Source organism: Orcinus orca, chromosome 13 (genome assembly GCF_937001465.1).
Source record: "Orcinus orca chromosome 13, mOrcOrc1.1, whole genome shotgun sequence".
In the NCBI taxonomy this organism is placed as follows: domain Eukaryota; kingdom Metazoa; phylum Chordata; class Mammalia; order Artiodactyla; family Delphinidae; genus Orcinus; species Orcinus orca.
The window spans coordinates 26,060,471-26,081,386 of record NC_064571.1 but is presented as its reverse complement, the minus strand read 5'-3'; the positions used below and the strand labels follow the sequence as shown (position 1 = coordinate 26,081,386).

At 43.0% G+C, this 20,916-nt stretch overlaps 1 protein-coding gene across 5 annotated transcripts in view; it reads left to right on the top strand.

Moving 5' to 3' along the window:
* Positions 1-7,169: 7,169 nt before the first annotated feature.
* Positions 7,170-20,916, top strand: part of DGUOK (deoxyguanosine kinase) — a 35,874-nt gene continuing 22,127 nt past the window's right edge. For 2 of the 5 annotated variants that reach the window (XR_004475347.2, XR_004475348.2), the window contains exons 1-2: positions 7,170-7,374; positions 19,230-19,342. Coding sequence is in view for 3 of the 5 variants with exons in the window: in XM_033400525.2 (XP_033256416.1) it covers positions 7,233-7,374; positions 19,230-19,342 (255 nt within the window). In the remaining 2 variants the exon portion in view is untranslated. The remainder of the gene's footprint in view (positions 7,375-19,229; positions 19,343-20,916) is intronic. The other 3 variants (XM_033400525.2, XM_033400523.2, XM_004277085.4) reach the window with 2 other exon arrangements.

Below are 20,916 nucleotides of genomic sequence, written 5' to 3'. Positions count from 1 at the left end.
AGAGGTAGGTTCTATTATTACAGATGAGGAAATTGAGGCTTATAGAAGTTAACACCTTGCTGAAGATCACACAGAGCCAGGGTTGAAATCCAAGTGTATGTGATGCTAAAACCTAGTGCTTCTTCTGCTATACCACCTTATTTCCTTTATCTTGAACATTAGTAAGAATGAGGACTAGATGACTCTTGGAGGGAGGAGGGTTAAGAAACAAGGGCTTTGGGCTTCCCTGGTGGCGCAGTGGTTGAGAGTCCGCCTGCCGATGCAGGGGACACGGGTTCGTGCCCCGGTCCGGCAAGATCCCGCATACCGCGGAGCGGCTGGGCCCGTGAGCCATGGCCGCTGAGCCTGCGCGTCCGGAGCCTGTGCTCCGCAACGGGAGAGGCCGCGGCAGTGAGAGCCCCGCGTACCGCAAAAAAAAAAAAAAAAAAATAGAAAAGAAAGAAAGAAACAAGGGCTTTCATAGATGTAAGTCCTTGTACTCAAGGGTGATACACTAGAGACTGTGAACAGAAAGGGAAACGCAGGGCTTATAAGCTGTAACATGTGAGTGGTTCAAACACAATATTTAAACTTAGGTGAAGGATGGTCGTAGTGGGCTTAAGATCTCTATGAGGTCCTTTGTCATTGAGGACTAAGTTGTATTTTGTCCCAAAAGCTAATCAAGAAAGGAGCAGCATCCCAAGGAAGAATATTTTCTCTTCCTGCACTCCTGTTCCCCCTCTCTCTTCTCCTTTTCTCTCTGTCTCTGTCTCTCTCTCATTACTTGCTACCCACTCCCTGCCCTTGGTCAAGTCTGTTTAATTTCACAAGTATTTACTGAATTTTTGGCATCTGCAATTACTGGATGAGGCCAAATGGGATTTATGTACCCCACAAAGATGATTCCTGCCCATCAAGGTCACACTGCATAAAGGGGGAGACAGACACATACATATAAGACAATGATTTGAGGTGAAATAGAAGCCCTCACAAAATACTATGAGAAAATACGGGATAATAATAACAGCTAACATTGACTGAATGCTTATAATATGCCAGGCACTAGGTTAAGAGCTTCCATGGATTTTCTCATTTAATCCTCACCACAGCCCTATGAGGCAGGTACTAGTGTCATTCTCATTTTATAGCTAGTTCACTAGTTAACTAGATTTCCCAGCTAGTTATTGGCAGAACTAAGTCGTTACTTCTGCCTGGTGTGCCCTTTGCTCCTGCCACCTGGCCAGGTCCCATCCTTGATGCTCCTGAACAGAACCCACCTGGTCTTCCCAGACACACCCATTTGGAGACAGTGGAGCCCAGTGGAAGCACACAGACCTCAGTGTCAGACATTCTTCCTCCACCATCCCTGCACTTGCCCTCTGGGGGTGCAGTAGAGAAGCGTATTTTCTTTTTCTTTTTTTTAATAAATGTATTTATTTACTTCTGGATGCATTGGATCTTCGTTGCTGCACGCGGGCTTTCTCTAGCTGCGGCGAGTGAGAGCTACTCTTCATTGCAGTGCGCGGGCTTCTCATCGTGGTGGCTTCTCTTGCTGCGGAGCACAGGCTCTAGGTGCACAGGCTTCAGTAGTTGTGGCACGCAGGTTCAGTAGTTGTGGTGCACAGGCTTAGTTGCTCCGCGGCATGTGGGATCTTCCCAGACCAGGGCTCGAACCTGTGTCCCCTGCACTGGCAGGCGGATTCTTAACCACTGCACCACAAGGGAAGCCCCAAGAAGCATACTTTCAAAAACCCCTAGAGGATTTATGTCTTGGGACAGGTTTCCCAGAAGCAGACCCTGAAATGAGGACTCACATGCAAGAGATTTATTAAGGAAGTGCTCTCGGTAGAAATCAGTGAGTAGAGTGGGAGAGGCAGGACAGAAAATGGTGGCTTCTGCCTGGTCCCCTGAGAGCCCTGGAGTATAAACCTTACTGCAGGCAATGAGCCAGGCTTTCATGGTCACATATCAGTGATAAGTGAAGGTACTTCCTGCGGGACAGAAAGTCCCAGGATTTCCTCCTGTGCAGGAAAAATGTTCCAGTAGGTTGAGGGCAGTCCTGCAAAGAAGAGCCACAGGCACAGGCTATTGGGAGAGAAAGCACAGGGAAGAGGCGGTAGGATGCCCAGGCACAGAGATGCCGCTAGGGCAGTGTGGAGAGCTGACCCTCCCTGCTGTGGAGGGGCACGGCAGAATCTCCATGTGGGGCAAGAAGGGGAGGATGACCCGTCTTTCCCCTCCCTACCCCACCTGATCTTACCTCACTTCAATAAGTGCTGTCCTAGAATTCTGCAGGGGAAGTCAAGTTATATGCTAGTAGAGAGGAGAGCATGGATGGGTTACAGTGGCTTGAGGAGAGTGTAAATTCAATAGGAAGTCAACCAAATAGAAATAACATCCCAGGCACTGAGTAATGTTAGCATTACCTTACTTATTACGTAATACCTATTGGTTGGTAACGGTGTGGCAGGTGTGTTAAATGCTGCACGTGGATTACCTTTCTTAATCCTCACCTCTGGCTGTCTGAATCCAGAGCCCACACTCTTAACCATTCCCTATATGCCTCCTTTTATGATTAGGTCTATCAGTCAGAGTTCATTCAGGTGAGCAGAGCCACCATGCATATTACGGGGATAAGGGGGTTATTACAGGAATGAGGCTGCCCAAAAGTGGGACAAGCTGGGGAAGTGAAGGTCTGAAGGGAGCTGTGGGATGATCAGAGAGGAGTCACTAGGCCTTGAGAACTTGCTGGGATCTACCTGTGGGCACATCTGTCTGTCACAGTGTCTGACAACAGAGATCTCCTCAGAGCAGCTGAGGCTCCCATTCTACTTTCCAAATCTCCACCAGGTCCTCTTTTGACCAACTCGAACTCAGAGCCCTGTCAGGAAGGAGATTCTGGAAGCGTACTTCCCAGCTTAACCAAACTGAGTTAGCACAATCCAGTACATTAGAATATCTTTGATGTAGATGAGAATATAACTGACCAGACACCAAGCTGCAGAAGAAAGTCAGGGTCACATTTGTGTATGTTTATCTCCTCATTTTTAATGGTTGCATAGCGTTTTGGTAACACGGATCAGTTTACTTGTCAGCAGCACTTCAGAGCTCTCTCTAAGGATTAAGCAGAGTGTCTAGTACATAGCAGATGCTCAGCAAATATTGGATGAAGGAATGGATGCTGAAGGACTAAAGTCCCCGTGGGGCAACATCAACTCTTTACTCATAAACTCCAGCAGATATCCGACAATCCTGCAGGAGCAGGAAGTGACATTATTCCTCCAGGCAAGTGGGACGTAATTCTGCTCACTAACATACCGCTGTTTTCCAGGAAGAACTGATCACCACCTTATTTTCTCCCTTGCTCCGGACAATTCCTTTAATCGCCCTCCTTCCTCGTGCACATTGGGGTGGGGCTCCAACACTCACATTTGTTTCTTGAAAACTTACCTTTTGGCCACAGCTGGGCCAATCAGAGTCTCTCTCCTGGAAACTTGGAATTAAGATCAAGAAAGATATTGAACTTTGATGCATGGTAAACATAATAAAACAAGCATAAAGAAATACAGAGGAGTAGAAGGATCATCAATAATAGTGGGATAACTAAAAGGCAAAAGACATTTTAGTTTCTTACTTTACACTATACATCCTCCAAATGTAAAAGCTTTTAGAAGCAAGGAACAGAGTGAGAGAAAATATTCACAAAGGACTCATATCCAGAATATACAAAGAACAATAACAGTAAGTAAAAGACAGATAGCCAATAGAAGAATGGGCACAGGACTTAAACAGGTCCTTCCCAAGAGAGGTTACTGAAATGGTTGATAAACATACGAAAAAATGTTCCATTTCATTGATCATCAGGAAAATGCAGATTAAAACTGCAAGTCACCATTATACAGCAGAATGAATAAAATGAAGAAAGCTGACGGTACCAATTGTTGGCAAGAATGTGGAACAACCAGAGCTCTCACGCACTGACGGTGGCACTGCCTATTGGTACAGTCAAACACTGTGGAACTGCATACTCTTTGGGAATGTCTACTGAAGCCCAGCATACGTCAATTCCACTTGTAGGCATATGCCCAAGAGAAATGTGTACTTAACTTTACCAAAGACATATTCAAGAATATTCGTAGCGGGACTTCCCTGGTGGCACAGTGGTTAAGAATCCGCCTGCCAATGCAGGGGACGCGGGTTTGAGCCTTGGTCCGGGAAGATCCCACATGCCGCGGAGAAATTAAGCCCGTGCACTGCAACTACTGAGCCTGCTCTCTAGAGCCAGCGAGCCACAGCTACTGAGCCCACGCACCACAACTACTGAAGCCCACGCACCTGGAGCCCGTGCTCCACAACAAAGAGAAGCCACCACAATGAGAAGCCTGCACCCCGCAACAAAGAGTAGCCCCCACTTGCCGCAAATAGAGAAAGCCCGCACACAAAAACAAAGACCCAACACAGCCAAAACCAACCAAACAAATAAATAAATGTATATAAAAGAAAAAAGAATATTCATAGCAATGGTATCTATAATAGCTTTAATCTAGAAACTCTCAAATGTCCGTCAAGAGTAGAATGGATAAGGGGACTTCCCTCATGGTCGAGTGGTTAAGACTCCATGCTCCCAACGCAGGGGGCCCGGGTTTGATCCCTGGTCAGGGAACTATATCGCACATGCTGCAACTAGAAGATCCCGCACATCACGACGAAGAGCCCGCATGCTGCAACTAAGACCCAGCACAGCCAAATAAATAAATAAATTTTTTTTAAAAAAAGAAAAGAGTAGAATGGATAAAACACATTGTGGTATAACAACATAGTGGAATACCATACAGCAGTGAGAATGAATGAACTACAACTACATATATAACATACATAAATCTCACAGATGTTATGTTGAATGAAAGAAGTACTTACTACATGATTTCAGTTATGTAAAGAACAGGCAAAACTAATGTCTACTGTTAGAAGTCAGGTTATTGGTTACCTTTGGGGGTAGTAACTGGTAGGGGAAATGGATTCTGGGGATGCTGGTAATGCTGTTTCTTGATCCGAATCTGGGTAGTAGAGTGTGCTCAGTTTGTGAAAATTGCACTAAACTGTACACTTACAATACATGCTCTTTTCTTCACTATATATTGTACTTCACTGTAAAAATTTTTTTAAATGACTTTTAGGTGCTCTAACTTTTAGGAACAGATTAGTTTCCTGTCTGCACCTAAACCTGACAACAACTTCCATATTTACCCTTCACAGTGACCCTGAGGGCAATGAAGGCAAGGGAAACCATAAGGGTGCAGACAGCCTCTCAAACTTTTTTCGATGGATATTCTCCCAAGTCAGAGTTTACATAGATAAAGAAATGTAAGTAGTATTTCTACAGAGAGGTGGCTGCAGGGGAGGGAGTGGGGGATGGGACAGACTTTAGCTGCCCCAATATCCTTTAGCGCTCCACCCAGCTTATCCTAAATTTGCAATCTATTTTTTAATAGATTGTGCTTAATACGATATACAAATGTCACTTCAGCCATCCCATATAAACAACAATATAGGAAAAAGGTCCTGTGCCTGCTCTGCAAACAGTTACCCTGAGACAGGAAGGAAGGGGGCAGGGCACAGTCATTAAAAGAATGGCACAACCATTAAGAAGAATAGGATACCACAAAAGCCGATTAGACCCTACTAGGCCCAAGATGGCAGAAGAGTTGACTTCCAGTAGACCTAGAGACTCATTACACACTCACTGTAATACATTAGCAGGTTAAATGACACCCACAGGTGCCATGACAGTTCCAAGGCCAACCAAAAAAGGCACAAAAGTGGGTGGTGCCCCAATTCCTGGAAATCCCCACCCCTTCTCCAAGATGTTAGAATATTCCTCTCACTTGTTAGCCTATGAAATTACCCAGCCCTTAAAAACTAACCACCCCCGCACCTCTGGTGCTCTTGCCTTCTGAGATGGCCCACGCTCTACGGAGTGGGTATCTCCCTAAATAAACCTTTCACTTTACTATATCTCGCTCTTGAATTCTTTCCAGCGAGAAGTCAAGGACCCTCACTTGGCAGCCTGTCCCAGGGACTCACCCGAGACCTGGGATATGACCATCCTCTTGTGCCCCATTTTTTCCTACAACAGTCCCAGCCACCAGCCCCTCCCCAAACCTTCTGGCAATCAGATTGGTTTCCTAAAAACTCCCATGTCTAAGAGTGCTGCCCGAATGCCGGATTGCCTGTTAACTCCTGGTTTGACTCTTGTGGAAGTCAAGCGGGGAAGGTGGACGCACCCTCTGACTATATTTCATAAATCCTTAGTTCTGAAGTCATTATGACCATGGAGTGTGGCAGGAAAAAGCCAGTCTGGCAGCAGCTCAGAATTGTCCCTGTCCCTCTGCAGAACACAATTCTCCACCAACAGCTAGACTCCAGTTCTATACACCAGCAAATCTCTCTCTACCCTTGCTCTTCTCAAGCTTTTACAAACCCTATTCTGAATCCCCACCAGCCGCCCCGCCCCCCTCTTCACCCCGCCATGGTTCAACCCCACAGAACCCAATCTATCTGGTTTAAATGAGTTCCACACATAGTCCCTAAGCCTCCACCCTCTTTATTCTTACGGAATTTTTGGCTACTATGCAAATAGATTGAGTGAACTTTATTCAAGAGGCAAAATAAGAGGTGGGGGTGTAATTGACAAACTAATTTGTTAATTTATTCAATAAGATGCCAGCATTGTGGTGCAAGTTACAGGGAATGGGAAAAAGTTAATTTGTGTAAATCATCAGATTGCATCATTTTCCTACTTAAAACTGTCCAATTTTTTTCCCCATGTTAGAATAAGAGCCAGACAACAAACACTCGGGGAAAAAAACTCGTTTAAAATTACCATTATTTTTATTTGTCTTTAGTTATGAAATTTATTCTAAAGCGATACAAAAATGCAAAGGTGATGGAATTCTTGACTTATGTGTCGTTTTAAACGTAGTTTGTCCAGTGGGCAGAAACGGAGGGGGCGAACCTCACAGTACCAACTCCAATTGTCATTAAACTCTCCCGTAACCCCACATTAGGAGTCTTCCTTTTTGCAACTCTTTATTACAAACATCGCGAGAACAGAGTAGTCCCTTTGGCCCCTCCCCTCAAGCCAACTCAACCCACCCACTTCTCCCCTGACGTCAGCGGCGCGCCGGAGCGCGTGAACACCGTGGGAGGAAGTGCTCTCGGCGGAAGTGATCGCTTCGTGAATCATCGGTGGGATGATCGCCGGCCGGCTCTATCTAAGGCTGCTGCGAGCATCCTCCAAGTCCATGGCTAAGCGCCCACTCGAGGGTGTGCCCCCCTCCAGGGGTCTACACGCGGGGCGCGGGCCCAGAAGGCTCTCCATCGAAGGCAACATTGGTAAGGGCCGGAAAGTAGCTGCCAAGCCTCGGCCTCCGCAGAGCAGGTGCCTGAGAGGTTGGGAAAGGGGGCCTGGAACCCCCTCCCTCTCGAGCAGATGCGGCCGGACTGCTTGTTCTGAGCTGCCAAACCTTTCCCCTCTCAAGGTGCGCTGTGGGCCTTTGCCAGTTGGATTTTTCAGACGTCAGGCCTCAGTACTCTCCCACAGGGACAGGTTTATTGAGGCATAAAAGCCACGCAGTCCGTAGATAGGACAAGAGCTAGCTTGTTTTGGTAGAGAAAAATGGAAGCGACAAGGAGCAGGGTGCAATTTCTTTGTTCTCCTAAGGTAAGGTTGCCAGATTTAGGGGAGAAAAAGAGGATGCCCATTTAAAATAGCAGTTCCGATAACGAATAATATTTTAGTGTGTGTCCTATGCAATATTTGGAACATACACTAAAACAAAAAACCTAAAATTCAAATTTAAGTGGGTGTCCTTATTTTATCTGGCAACCCTACCCTAAGAGAGTTCCTAAACTCCAGTCATTCAGATACCACTTTCACTATTTTTGCCATGTCTCTTTGCTGTTCCCACTATAATTTCTTAGCATTTTTCTTAGAAGCAGCTCACTTTTTAAACTTAAAAACGTGTGTTAAATTAAAAATAACTGTTATAAGAGAGAATAGAAGTCCAGTACCTTAAATAAAAATAATTTTAAAATAAAATAAAAACATTTCAGTGTTACTAAATGTTTCTAATGTTACTAAATTCTTACTTGAGGCTTTTACCTGCTAAAGTGCTGAGCCCTAAAAAGGGATTAGCAAGTGTTAAGTATTGAAGACATTCTAGCAGCAAACTGAGAATTTCTCAGTTTACAAATTAAACATATAGCCCTTTGAACAACTTCCATATTCCAGCACTGTTCCTGGCACTGAGGATGCAGCAGTGAACAGAACAAATAAAAGTCTCTGCTCTCAGGGAACCCTAGTAGAGAGAGACAGACTATAAACAATATAAAGTAAGCAAAGTAAACAGTATGTTAGATAATGAGTGTGATGGAGAAAATTCAGGGATGAGGGATTGAGGGAAGTTGCAGTTTTAAATTGAATGATCAAGACAGGCCTCACTGAGAAAGTGACATTTGAGCAAAAACCTGAAGAAGGTGAAGGAGTGAACCATGTGGATAATGGGGAGAAGAATCTTCCAGGCAAAGGGAAGACCAAGTGCAAAGGCCCTGAGGTGGGAAGCGTGTTCAGGGAACAGGCGGAAAGTCGTTGTGGCTGGAGTGGAGTGTGCAAGGGGGAAGGTGGGGGGAGATGAGGTCAGTTGGTAAGAGGTGGCTAGATTGTATAGACTGTATAGTCCATTATGGATTTTTACTCTGGTTGAGATGGGAAACTGTTGGAAGGTTTGAGCAGTCAAGTGACATGATATGACTTAGATTATAAAAAGATCACTCTGGCTGATATGTTGAAAATAGAAGGTGTCAGGAAGTTGTTGCAATGATGAGTTATGATGTGTTGGACCAGGATGGTAACAGTGGAGGTGGTGAGGAGTGATTAGATTCTACTTTCATTTAAGGTAGGGTACACTGGATTTGGTAACAGGAGGATGTGGAGTATAAGATAAAGAGGGGTCAGTGATAACTCTAATCATTTTGGCCTGAGCAACTTGAAAGACAAGAGTTCCAGTTTTCTTAGATGGAGAAGTGTGGGAAGAACAGCCTGGGGGAAGAGGGTCAAGTTTTTGGTTTTAGGCATGTTAGGTTTTTATATGCTTACTAGATATGTAAGTAGGATTGTTGAATAGTCAGTTGGATATATGAGTCCAGAGTTGAGAGTCTCCCTGGACTGGAGTTATACATGTAGGTGGTATTTAAAGCCAGGAGCCTGTGTGTGTTGATGAAAAGGACCACGTCCTGGGCACGCAAATATTAGAGAGATTGAAGCAATAGGAAGGAACCAGCAAAAGAGACTGAGAAGGAATGACCACTGAAATAGGAAAGCCAAGAGAATGATATGCTGGAAACCAAGCGAAGGTGTTCAGGGAAGGAATAATTGACTGTGTAATGCTGTTTAAGTAATGGAGCTCTTTGGTGAACTTGAGCAATTTATAGGAGTTGGGGGGGGGTGAAAGTCTGATTGCATAAGTTCCAGAAGAATGGGAGGTGAGGCATTGGAGACAGTGGGTTAAGACAACTATTTGCAAGTTTTCCTAGAAAGGGGAGACGTGGGGTGGTAGCTGAAATGGGAAGAGGGTTGAAAAGGTGGTTTTTTTCGTTTTTTTTTTCTTTTTGTAAGAGGAATTAGATGATATTTATAAGCTGGTAGAGAGGGAAAAGATTGGTGAAACAGGAGAGAGGATAGACTTTCCAGAGTGATTTTAGTAAGCAAGAAGGAATGGAATTTCTTGCCCAAGTGGAGAGAGGTTGGCTTTACCTAGGAGCACAGTTTATCCCTAATAACGGGATGAATGGCAACATAAATGATTACTGACTCTAGCAGGAGTGGCAGGAACTTGGTGAAGGTGTTCTGGTTGTGTCTGTTTTCTCGGTGAAATAAGAAGAAAGATCAGCCAAGAGTGAGTGTGAGGAGAGAGGAAAGACATGAAATAGTCTGGTGAGGGCTTCCCTGGTGGCGCAGTGGTTGAGAGTCCGCCTGCTGATGCAGGGGACATGGGTTCATGCCCCGGTCCGGGGGGATCCCACATGCCGCGGAGCGGCTGGGCCTGTGAGCCATGGCCACTGAGCCTGCACGTCCAGAGCCTGTGCTCCGCAACGGGAGAGGCCACAACAGTGAGAGGCCCGTGTACCGCAAAAAAAAAAAAACAACTAGTCTGGTGAGTGAGCAGAAGAAATATAGAATTGCTGGGCGGCATTAAGGACCCATTTGGACTTAGTGGTCTTGAATTTAAAGTGAGACCAGTCACCACAGCTGTGTGTTTTTCTCCAGCCAAATCAGAAACATTGAAAGGAATGAGAAGGGCTGCCTGCCTCATGGTGTTATTTAAAGATGTTCTGTCCCGTACTTTGGGAAACATGCCCCTAAAGGAAGCTCTGTCCTCAGAGCCCAGAGAGGTACAGAGTATTTCACAAAGTAAGTGGTTTGGACAGACCATCAGGTGAGGTTTGAGCTGCCTCTCCCAATTTTCCTGACCTTTTCTTCTCCACCTTTCCAGATTTCTATGCATCCTTCTTGCGTTCTCATGCAGTCCTTTAAGGAACTCACAACTAAGTGGGAGGAGCAGACTTCTAAACATAATTTCTGTGCTGTGTGATGAGTGCTATGTTTGGACATGGAAACTCAGAATCTCTGGGGTAGGAATTCCTACCCTAGAGGAAAGAGTGTTCCAGGCACAGGAAGTAACACTTGCCAACGCAGAGCCTGAAGAAACATGCAGTTTTAATATCAGGCTTGTGCCTGAAGTTTAAAGGGCCTGTGAGAGGATAGCAGAACAAGAGTTTGGAAGGGTAGGATATGCCAGACGTTGAACAGCTAGGAGTTTCTCGTGTAGGCTGTGGGAGGATACTGAAGACTTAAGGCCAGTATGTGCCATGGCCACATTGATTTTCAAAAGGGAATTGGCTAGAATGAATAAATAAAAAGAAAGCTTCATAAAGCAGGCACTTTGTATGTCTCGTTTGCTATAGTACCCATCGTACCTTGCATCCAATTTGTTGAATGTATGAATAGGAATAGAGTTTGGAGTAGACAGACTAGGTTTTGTGGCTATTGTAGTCGTTGGAGGGAGGGAAGATGTAGGCCTGAACAGAGAGAATGGCGGAACAGAGAAGACATGACGGTTTGAGAAAGAGTTTGGAAGTGGGATTGACAGGACTTGGTGGCCACTTGGAGGTGAGGGATAAGGAGGTTTAATTTGGACAGGGGATGGGAATAAAGGAAGAGGAAGTCTGGGGAGGTAAGAGTGATGCTTGGAGGAGGTGCCTCTGAGACAAACAGAGATAGATGTTCTGAGGTAGATTAGGGTACGTGCCTGCAGTGAAGAGACAGATTGGAGCTGAGATCTCAGCTATGGAAGTTGTTGACTTGTGGGGGTAGTTGTTGCAGCCTTGGAAGTGAATGCAGTTGCCTAAAGAAAGTGTGACTGATGAGAAGTGGACTGGGGGACCTTAATCTGGCTCTTCCTAGTTTTGTCTCCTATTATTCTCCATCACCCCACACACTGTGATAACTCTCCCTGGACAGAATGGGGCACCTCCTCCTCTGTGTGCTCACATAACATTTTGTACCCTCAACTGCTGCAAGCACTTGAGTTCTGTTGAGATTGTCTGCACCTTCAGTACCTTCCCTGGGTTAGCCACATAGTGTCTTGTTCATCTTTGTGTCACCAGCACCTAACCCACACCTGGCCCATTGTACTCATTCAGTGTTTACCAGATATTTGAATCCTGTGCTGTGATATCCATGTGGAAGTTAGTCATTGGTGTCCACAGAGGAAATACGGTAAACTGCTTTTACTATCAGATCAAATAGTTATCTTGTTCTCTAACCACAGGTGGCATCCCCCCAAATGAGAGTATCCATTCAGGAAACCTGAACAGGGGAAGGTGAACCCCTGTCCCAGCTGAAGTTAGATATGTTTATCATAGAGTTAGATATGCTTTTCTTGTAGTCCTGCTGCTCTACATCTTAATCTGATCCTGTGGATGCAGATGGCAGCATGTAAGGAAAATGGATCAGTGAAGTAGCAAGTAAGGGCATCTAGCCTGTGTTATGAGCCATATGCCATGTGTGATTAAGAGTCAAAAGCTTGGAACCTAGAATCCCTTAAAATCTGAAAAATAAAATACCTAGCCTATCTATTAAGTGTGTTCATCACTAAAGTGTATTATCGCCTTCCAAAGCCAGTTATTTTATGATTACAGACCTAAATTGAAGAAAGGATCGCCGCAGGAAATACTGTCAGTGAGTCAACTCAGACTAGTCTCACTTTGTTTTATTTTGTTTTTCTTTTTGTTTTTTTCATTTTGATTTTCAAAGACCCAACAGAGAAGAAACCTCACTTTTGCCATCTAGAGACTTGTATGTAAAGCAGTGGAGAGCTTCCCTAAATAACATATCCTCCAGCATTCAAAATTAGTGATTTAACATCACTAATGTCATCTTTTACTCTTATTAAGTATAAACATTTGGGCAAGAATTCTAGGGAAAAAAAAGACCTATTTAATCCAAACATTGTATCCAATATACAGTGTTTGGAATAAGTTGGATTCTCTGTTTCTGTGATTCACCTCATTCCATCCATCCATCTCCATTCTTAGCACCTGGCCGGATACTCAGGATGCAAAGGAAATAAGGTTAGTCCCTGTCTTCAGAAAGTGAGCTCCCAGTCTAGAGGGAGAGAGTGGTGAGTCAACAAATAATTACAGTGTGATGCCTCTGTAGACCAGAGCAGGCAGTAATTAACTCTGCCCAAGGATAAAGTGGAGCTGGAGAGAGTTCAAGGAGACCTCACTGAGAAGGTGACAGTGAAAGGATGAATCAGCTGGTGGGCAGAGGTGGTGAGGGCATTCCAGATCAGCAAGGGTCTCATGCTAAACGCAGAAGTTTGAGTTGTACTCTGGAAGCTGTGAGGAACTTTTTTTTTTAACAACAAATTTTTTTTTCTCATGAAAAGAAGATAAAAGTAATCAGGGCTGAAATATATCAAGTTTCTTTTAAGTCAGCTGAGTGATTTTTTTTTCCCAGAATGCTTTTAGGCTCAGAGCCTGTTTGATCCTGGGTGCTTAGCCTTGATATAAGTTCCTTGAGGGCAGCACCTCAGCTCACTTCATCATTTTAGTTATAGTACCCACCATTAGTGGCTACTCTGTAAACATCTGTTGGTTGAATGAATGAATGCAGCATCAAATGTAGTTCCTGAAATAAAGGCTTTAAATTTTCTTTGGAAGAAATTTTTTTGTTTAAAGATAGGCAGCTTTATATTTACTGCTTTTGTTTGCTTTTTGGTACAGGGTTTTACATCTTGTTCAGAAGAAAATGCCTGAAGATGATGGTATATTTAAAGAGGCTGCCATGAACTACAACTATATTAAATTTAAAATAATACATCATTTTGAGTGTTACATCAGATACTATTATCTTACTACTAGCTTTTAGTATAATGTAGCTATAACAGATATTGTAGTTTATAGAAAAATTTGTAGGAGAAAAGAACTATTATTTAGGAAGAGATGAATGTTAACAACAGAACTCTTTGATCCAGCCTGTGGAATGACGATCCTGGTGCTAATAAAAATCAACATGTTGATATAATGTACTCTAACAAAGTACCTCCCACCCTTTCTCAAGTCATGGCACACATAATAAAGTACAGTGATAGCCAAGGCCCTAAAGAAAGATTTAATGCTGCTTATGACATCTGATACCTCCCAAATTTCATGATATTAAAAAGTATATTGAAAGAGAACAGTTAAGCTGGGATCTAACTTAATTGTGATAAGTCTGAGATAATGATATCAAAAGAGGCTAGTGCTCAGCATAGAGACAGAGGGAGGCATTTGTCATTTGGCCCTGCCTGAAGAAGAGAGACTTTGGTGCATACAGATGTTCTGCTCATTAGGAGGAGGCCAGCGTAGCAGTGGAAAAGCAGAGAACGCCTTTCTTATGAGACCCCTGGGAATACTTTAAAACATTTGTCTTAAAAAAAATACAAAACTTCTTTTTTATATACATTTTATTTTTTTACTTTTTAATTATTTTAACATCTTTATTGGAGTATAATTGCTTTACAATGGTGTGTTAGTTTCTGCTTTATAACGAAGTGAATCAGTTATACATATACATATGTTCCCATATCTCTTCCCTCTTGCGTCTCCCTCCCTCCCACCCTCCCGATCCCACCCCTCTAGGTGGTCACAAAGCACTGAGCTGATTTCCCTGTGCTATGCGGCTGCTTCCCCCTAGCTATCTGTTTTACGTTTGGTAGTGTATATATGTCCATGCCACTCTCTCAGTTTGTCACAGCTTACCCTTCCCCCTCTCCATATCCTCAAGTCCATGCTCTAGTAGGTCTGTGTCTTTATTCCCGTCTTACCCCTAGGTTCTTCATGACCTTTTTTTTTTTCCTTAGATTCCATATATATGTGTTAGCATATGGTATTTGTCTTTCTCTTTCTGACTTACTTCACTCTGTATGACAGACTCTTGGTCCATCCACCTCACTACAAATAACTCAATTTCGTTTCTTTTTATGGCTGAGTAATATTCCATTGTATATATGTGCCACATCTTCTTTATGCATTCATCCAATGATGGACACTTAGGTTGTTTCCATCTCCGGGCTACTGTAAATAGAGCTGCAATGAACATTTTGGTACATGACTCTTTTTGAATTATGGTTTTCTCAGGGTATATGCCCAGTAGTGGGATTGCTGGGTCGTATGGTAGTTCTATTTGTAGTTTTTTAAGGAACCTCCATACTGTTCTCCATAGTGGCTGAACCAATTCACATTCCCACCAGCAGTGTAAGAGGGTTCCCTTTTCTCCACACCCTCTCCAGCATTTATTGTTTCTAGATTTTTTGATGATGGCCATTCTGACTGGTGTGAGATGATATCTCATTGTAGTTTTGATTTGCATTTCTCTAATGATTAATGATGTTGAGCATTCTTTCATGTGTTTGTTGGCAGTCTGTATATCTTCTTTGCAGAAATGTCTATTTAGGTCTTCTGCCCATTTTTGGATTGGGTTGTTTGGTTTTTTGTTATTGAGCTGCATGAGCTGCTTATAAATTTTGGAGGTTAATTCTTTGTCAGTTGCTTCATTTGCAAATATTTTCTCCCATTCTGAGGGTTGTCTTTTGGTCTTGTTTATGGTTTCCTTTGCTGTGCAAAAGCTTTGAAGTTTCATTAGGTCCCATTTGTTTATTTTTGTTTTTATTTCCATTTCTCTAGGAGGTGGGCCAAAAAGAATCTTGCTGTGATTTATGTCACAGAGTGTTCTGCCTATGTTTTCCTCTAAGAGTTTGATACTTTCTGGCCTTACATTTAGGTCTTTAATCCATTTTGAGCTTATTTTTGTGTATGGTGTTAGGGAGTGATCTAGTCTCATACTTTTACATGTATCTGTCCAGTTTTCCCAGCACCACTTATTGAAGAGGCTGTCTTTTCTCCACTGTATATTCTTGCCTCCTTTATCAAAGATAAGGTGACCATATGTGCATGGGTTTATCTCTGGGCTTTCTATCCTGTTCCATTGATCTATATTTCTGTTTTACAAAACTTCTTAAAAGGAAGAAAAAAACTATTACAGTCAGGTATCATAGCTTTAAAAAAGTTATGTCTAGTTTTAATATAAATACATACTTTTGAATTATTTTTTAAAATAATTATTCCATATCTGTGGGTGGTGCCTGGCGCAGCTGAGTTCCCTTGGAATGCAGTTTTAAGAAATGCCGCCCTATGGAAAATTACCCAGGCTCTCCGAGCCCTACAGCATCATGGATGGCAAAGCTCCTAGGACCTTCCACCACGATTTACTGTCGTTCTTTGCTGAAACTCTGGCTTCTTATTGCTAAACTGGATTTCCAAAAGCTTTGAAATGGGGGATGGTGTGCAAGGTGGGGGTGTTGCCCTGGTGTGACTGTTTCTAATTGGAACTGTATATTTCCCATTACATCTCATTTATTGGCATTCCGGGTTTTGTGTGTTTAAATGGCATAAGTCGGTTTCTCAGAGTACTGACTGCCCTTCTGATCTCAGAGGTGAAGTTGGTACGCCCTAACCCTCAGCGCCCTTCCTTTCCATCTGCAATCGTTCCTTGGGTAGTTGTTTTTAACTTTTAAAAAATTTAAGTAATTCTAACAACCATTCAACCCCACCCATCTCACAAATCAGTTACCTTCATCTTTTCATATTAATTAAAATAATTTTTCAGCCCATAGCCAGAGACCATGTTTTAGGCTTAATCACCAACCTGCAGTCTAAATATTGACTATCTGTGCCAAATATTTTAAAGTAGGGACTATTCAGGACAGGTAGGTATCTGATAATAAACAAATTCAACCAATTTGTATTTCCTGCAACTCTGTTGGGCACTCCATGACAAGCCCAAAGGGTTTTATTTAGTAGTCTGGGATGTGGTTTTGGAAAACCACCTCTGTTGATTGTGATCAGATTGTTCTAGATAGCAATCTCCAGTATAAGTCTGCCTCACGATCACTTGGGGCATGCTTTAAAAATGTGGATTCCTGTGATCCAACCTCAGAGATTCAGATCCTGTTAGGAAACCAAAATTGAGGCTCATGAAACAATCAAAACAATTAAATGCTAAATGTATCAGAGGCAGTTAATAAATATTGCTTGTTTGATTCAGCTGCCCAATGTGGTAGGAATTTGGTGTGAGCTGGAGATGTCCTGAACTTTGCGGAAGAGGTGGGCCTTATGCTTAGTGGGGGAAGGGATTTAGACACAGGCTGAGCAGAGCAGGGGAAGGCATTTGTTCACTGAAGTGTGGGAGGAGCAGAGGCTGAGCACATGTGCAAAGGCACACATGGGTGGAGGTGGGACTGAGAGATGAGTGTGACTGTACAAGATGTACAGATGTACAGATTTATGTGTTTGTTCTTTACCCTGTGTGTTCAGAGAAGAGTTGGAGTGGTGTGTAATAAATGTCAGATATTGGATGTGTGGGCTCTTCTGCTGAGATGTCTCTTTGCTCCTGATCAGTAACTATGAGTGGCTGATAGAATTGACTGGAAGGGTGCCTCCCCCTTCCTTCTCTTCCTTCCATTTGGGTTCCTCCTAAGGGTAGAACTCACTTGAGAAAGATCACCTCTCATAGGGGAGATTGAGCTCCAAGCACATTGTTATGGTTCATGTTTTGATTTTCAACAAATGTGGGTTTCGTAGGGAAGTGGAATTAATAATGTATTACTTGTTTTATTCATTCAGCTGGGTCATTAGTCTGGGCTTTGGTTCCTGCCCTGAAGGAACCCCATCTTCTACTTAGAGAAACAGAATTACAATGGCAGTGATGGAGTCTTACCCAGATTGCCAGGCCAAGCACAAAGGAGCTAATCCAACTTAGAGGCATCAGGGTCCTGAAAGCCTTCACACAGGAGGTGTATCTGAGCAGAATCTGAAGATTGAGTAGGAGTTGGCCAGGTGAGGAGAAAGCATATGCAAAGTCACATTTGCAGCAGACAGCATGGCATGATTAGAGTTGCAAAGAGTTTGGTCCGTTGGGAGCTCAGGATGCCTGAAGGGAAGTGAGGCAGAGAGGTCTATGCAGGGGCCAGATTTTGATGTGTTTTATAGGCCATGCTAAAGGGTTTGAATTTTGTTGTGAAGGCAATAGGGAGCTGCCAGAGGATTTTAAGCAGTGTTACTTTGTGTTCAGTGTGGCCGCAGTATGAATGATGGATTGAAGAGGGCAAGGCCAGAGTTGGAGAGGCAAGAAATGAAAGCCTGGTCTTGAGCAGGAGGTGGGAATAGAGAGAAAAGGACAGATGTGGAAATTTTAGAAGGCAGGTTCAAAAGCAGTTGGTGGCCACTTGAGGTTTGGCAGAGAAGGAAGAAGTCCTGACTGAGTGGATAGTGCTGTCTTACCCTGCGGTTGGGATATGGGAGAAAGCTCAGTTTGGTGGGGAAGATGATGAGTTCATTTATGGAATATATTGACTTTGAGTTGTTTCTAGGACATCCAAGTGGAAATGTCTGGAGGGCTCTTAGATAGTGAGTCTGGAATTCAGGAAGGTATGGGCTAGATGTTGGTGTAAATGGGAAAAGAGAACTTGAATGTTGTGGTACTAGGTTAATTTCATCTCCAAAATATTTCTCAAAGCAATCACTGCTTTCTACCTCTTCTGCTCTCTCCTTGGTTGAAGCTACTGTTATCTTCTAACTGGTCTGCCTAATTCTACATCAGTGCAACAGCAGGTGGAGTGGTCTTTTAAAAATGAGCTGGTCTTTTAAAAATGACATGGTCATTTCCCTGCTTAAAACCCATCATCACTGATATCCCATTGCCCTTAGAATAGAATTCAAACTTTTTACCATGGTACAGGGCCCCCCATGTGACCTGGCCCTGGCCTGCCTACCAGCCTCTCCACACTCATTTCGAGCCATTCTTCTCCCTCGTTTGACCACACTGTCACTTCAGGGCCACAGATACCTCTTCTGTCTTCTTGTACGCCGTTTTTCTCTTTTCCCAACCTTTCCCCCACTCTTGGCCTGACCAGTCCTTGTCTTTCAGGTCTCACCTCAGGTAACATTTTTCAGAGGAACCTTCCTTGATCTCCTGAGCTACATTAGAGCCATCCTGCATTTTTCTTTCCTAGCACTTAATACAATTTGTTATTAGTTACTCATGTGTTTATTTGGTATCCGTCTCTCGTACAAGCTCTGTGAGGGCAAAATCCATCCTGTGTTTTGTTTACCATTGTACCTCCAGTGCCGGACAGTCTGAGCACATAATAGCACTCCCTGAATATTGGTTAGATTTGTTGAATGAATGAGGGTCATTGTCTTCATTTTCTATCTTGAAAAACTTGTAATTTTTATACTGTCACCGAATAAATAGGACTGTGCGATTCAAGCTTTACAACACATGTAGCTGATTTCATCTACTTTTGAGAGTCTATTCCATTTTTAACTGTTATTAAATACTCTTTTCCTCTGAGAGGTTGGGACATTAAAATTACAAATCAAATCTTAAGGGTATTTTTCCTCCCTGTTGCCTGCATTCATTATGGTGACTGGTTAGTCTGACAGTGATGTGGCTGCTGAGTTTTGAAATTGGAAAAACTGGTACTTGTTCCCTTGAGTTGGGCATTTGTGACAGAGTTTAATAGCAGCCTTCTCCTGCAACCCTGATTTGAGATGCATCCCAATACATGCTGTTTGCATTGCAGCTGTGGGAAAATCCACCTTTGTGAAGTTACTCACGAAAACTCACCCAGAGTGGCACGTAGCTACAGAACCTGTAGCAACATGGCAGAATGTCCAGGCTGCTGGCACCCAAAACGTAAGTTTTCAGTTGTGGTGGGTAGTTGGCAGGCATAGGTGAATAAACTAATTGTAATAATCTAATTTGCTCTGAGTAGGTGAAGTAGTCCAGTTGGAATCTCCTTTTTAAAATATCAGCACCTTCATTGCCTAAAGCGACCATGTACACCAGAGAGGATATGACTTGTTTGAATATGTTTAGTTTTGATTTTCTTGGTTTTTACATGTCTATATAAGTGACTGTCTCTGTTCTTTGTGGTTTCCCAAAGCATGTCCAGCCATCCTGGCTTTGAAGATTAATTTTGTCATTCCTACCTTTAAGTATATTACTGAAACTGACCATAAGGATTAGTAGTTAATTATAATGATTTTAACTTAATTGATGAAGTCTTAGAAATTGAAAGGGACCTTAGAGAGCATCTTGGCACATTTTGAGTCAATGCAGAAATAATAGCTAACGTTTATATAAAGTGCATACTATGTACAATGCTATCCCAAGCACTGTACATTCCATGTATGCCTCGTGGCTTAAGCCCTAGTGTCAGGTATGTTGCTTTGGGAGAGCACCAAACCACCAGCCACATCAGTGTGAGTAGGGAAGAACCAATTTGAACGTGAACACTAGAGGTAGCTGAGGGAGTAGCAGCACCATGCCTCAGTCTCCACAGACTCCTGCAGTCCTGGGAACATTCACTGAGTGCATCATTCTTGTTTTTACAACCTATTGTTAGAAAGTTCTTGTATGAGCCACTTTGCATACCTGTGACTCTGACTCATTGGTTCAAATTCTGCCTGTGAAGTCTTGTAACTTTTCCATATGGCAACCCTTCGTACATTTCTAAGGCAATGATTTGCCTGCTTTTTCTCCCGCTGAAGTCTTCTCTCTTTGAAACCAAATACCGTTTTCCTCCAGACTATTTCTCATGCTGAAGTAACTTTGTCTAGGAGATGTGCTCCAGTTTGTTAGTTTTCCACCTAGATTTTAGTAAGAGTGGTACTCAGAGCTGAACAGGACATTCTGGATGTAGTCTAAATGGTATAGAATATCATAGAACTTGTTCTGGGTGCCATTTATGTGTTATTCCAACTTAGGATTGTGTTACCTTTTTTGGCAGACAAATAAAATACTTATTGAGGATATTTGTTTTTTAAACTGTCTCCATATGTCTATATGTATATGTGTGCATGTGTGTGTGTATTTGTGAAGTAACTTTTCCATTTAGAAAATAAATTATCTTTTTCTGAGTATGCCACAGGTCACCTGTTTTGGGGATTTAAAAAATATATCCACAAATGGTTTGATACTCTTTCCTTCAAGAAGTGGACCTTAATTCTCCCCTTGAGTGTGACCTGGACTTAGTGACTTGCTTCTAATGAATACAGTGTAGCAATTTAACAGTGTGTGACTTTTTATGGTAGGTCATAAAAGACATCGTATCTTCCATTTTGTTCTGTTTTGATCATTTGGCTCTGGTGTTGCCAGCTGCCATATAATGCAGCATACCTGTCTGTGAAGAGGCCCATGCAGCAAGGAGCTGAGTCCTCCTGCCAGCAGCCTTGTGAGTGAGTCTTGCAAGCAGATCCTTCAGTCCC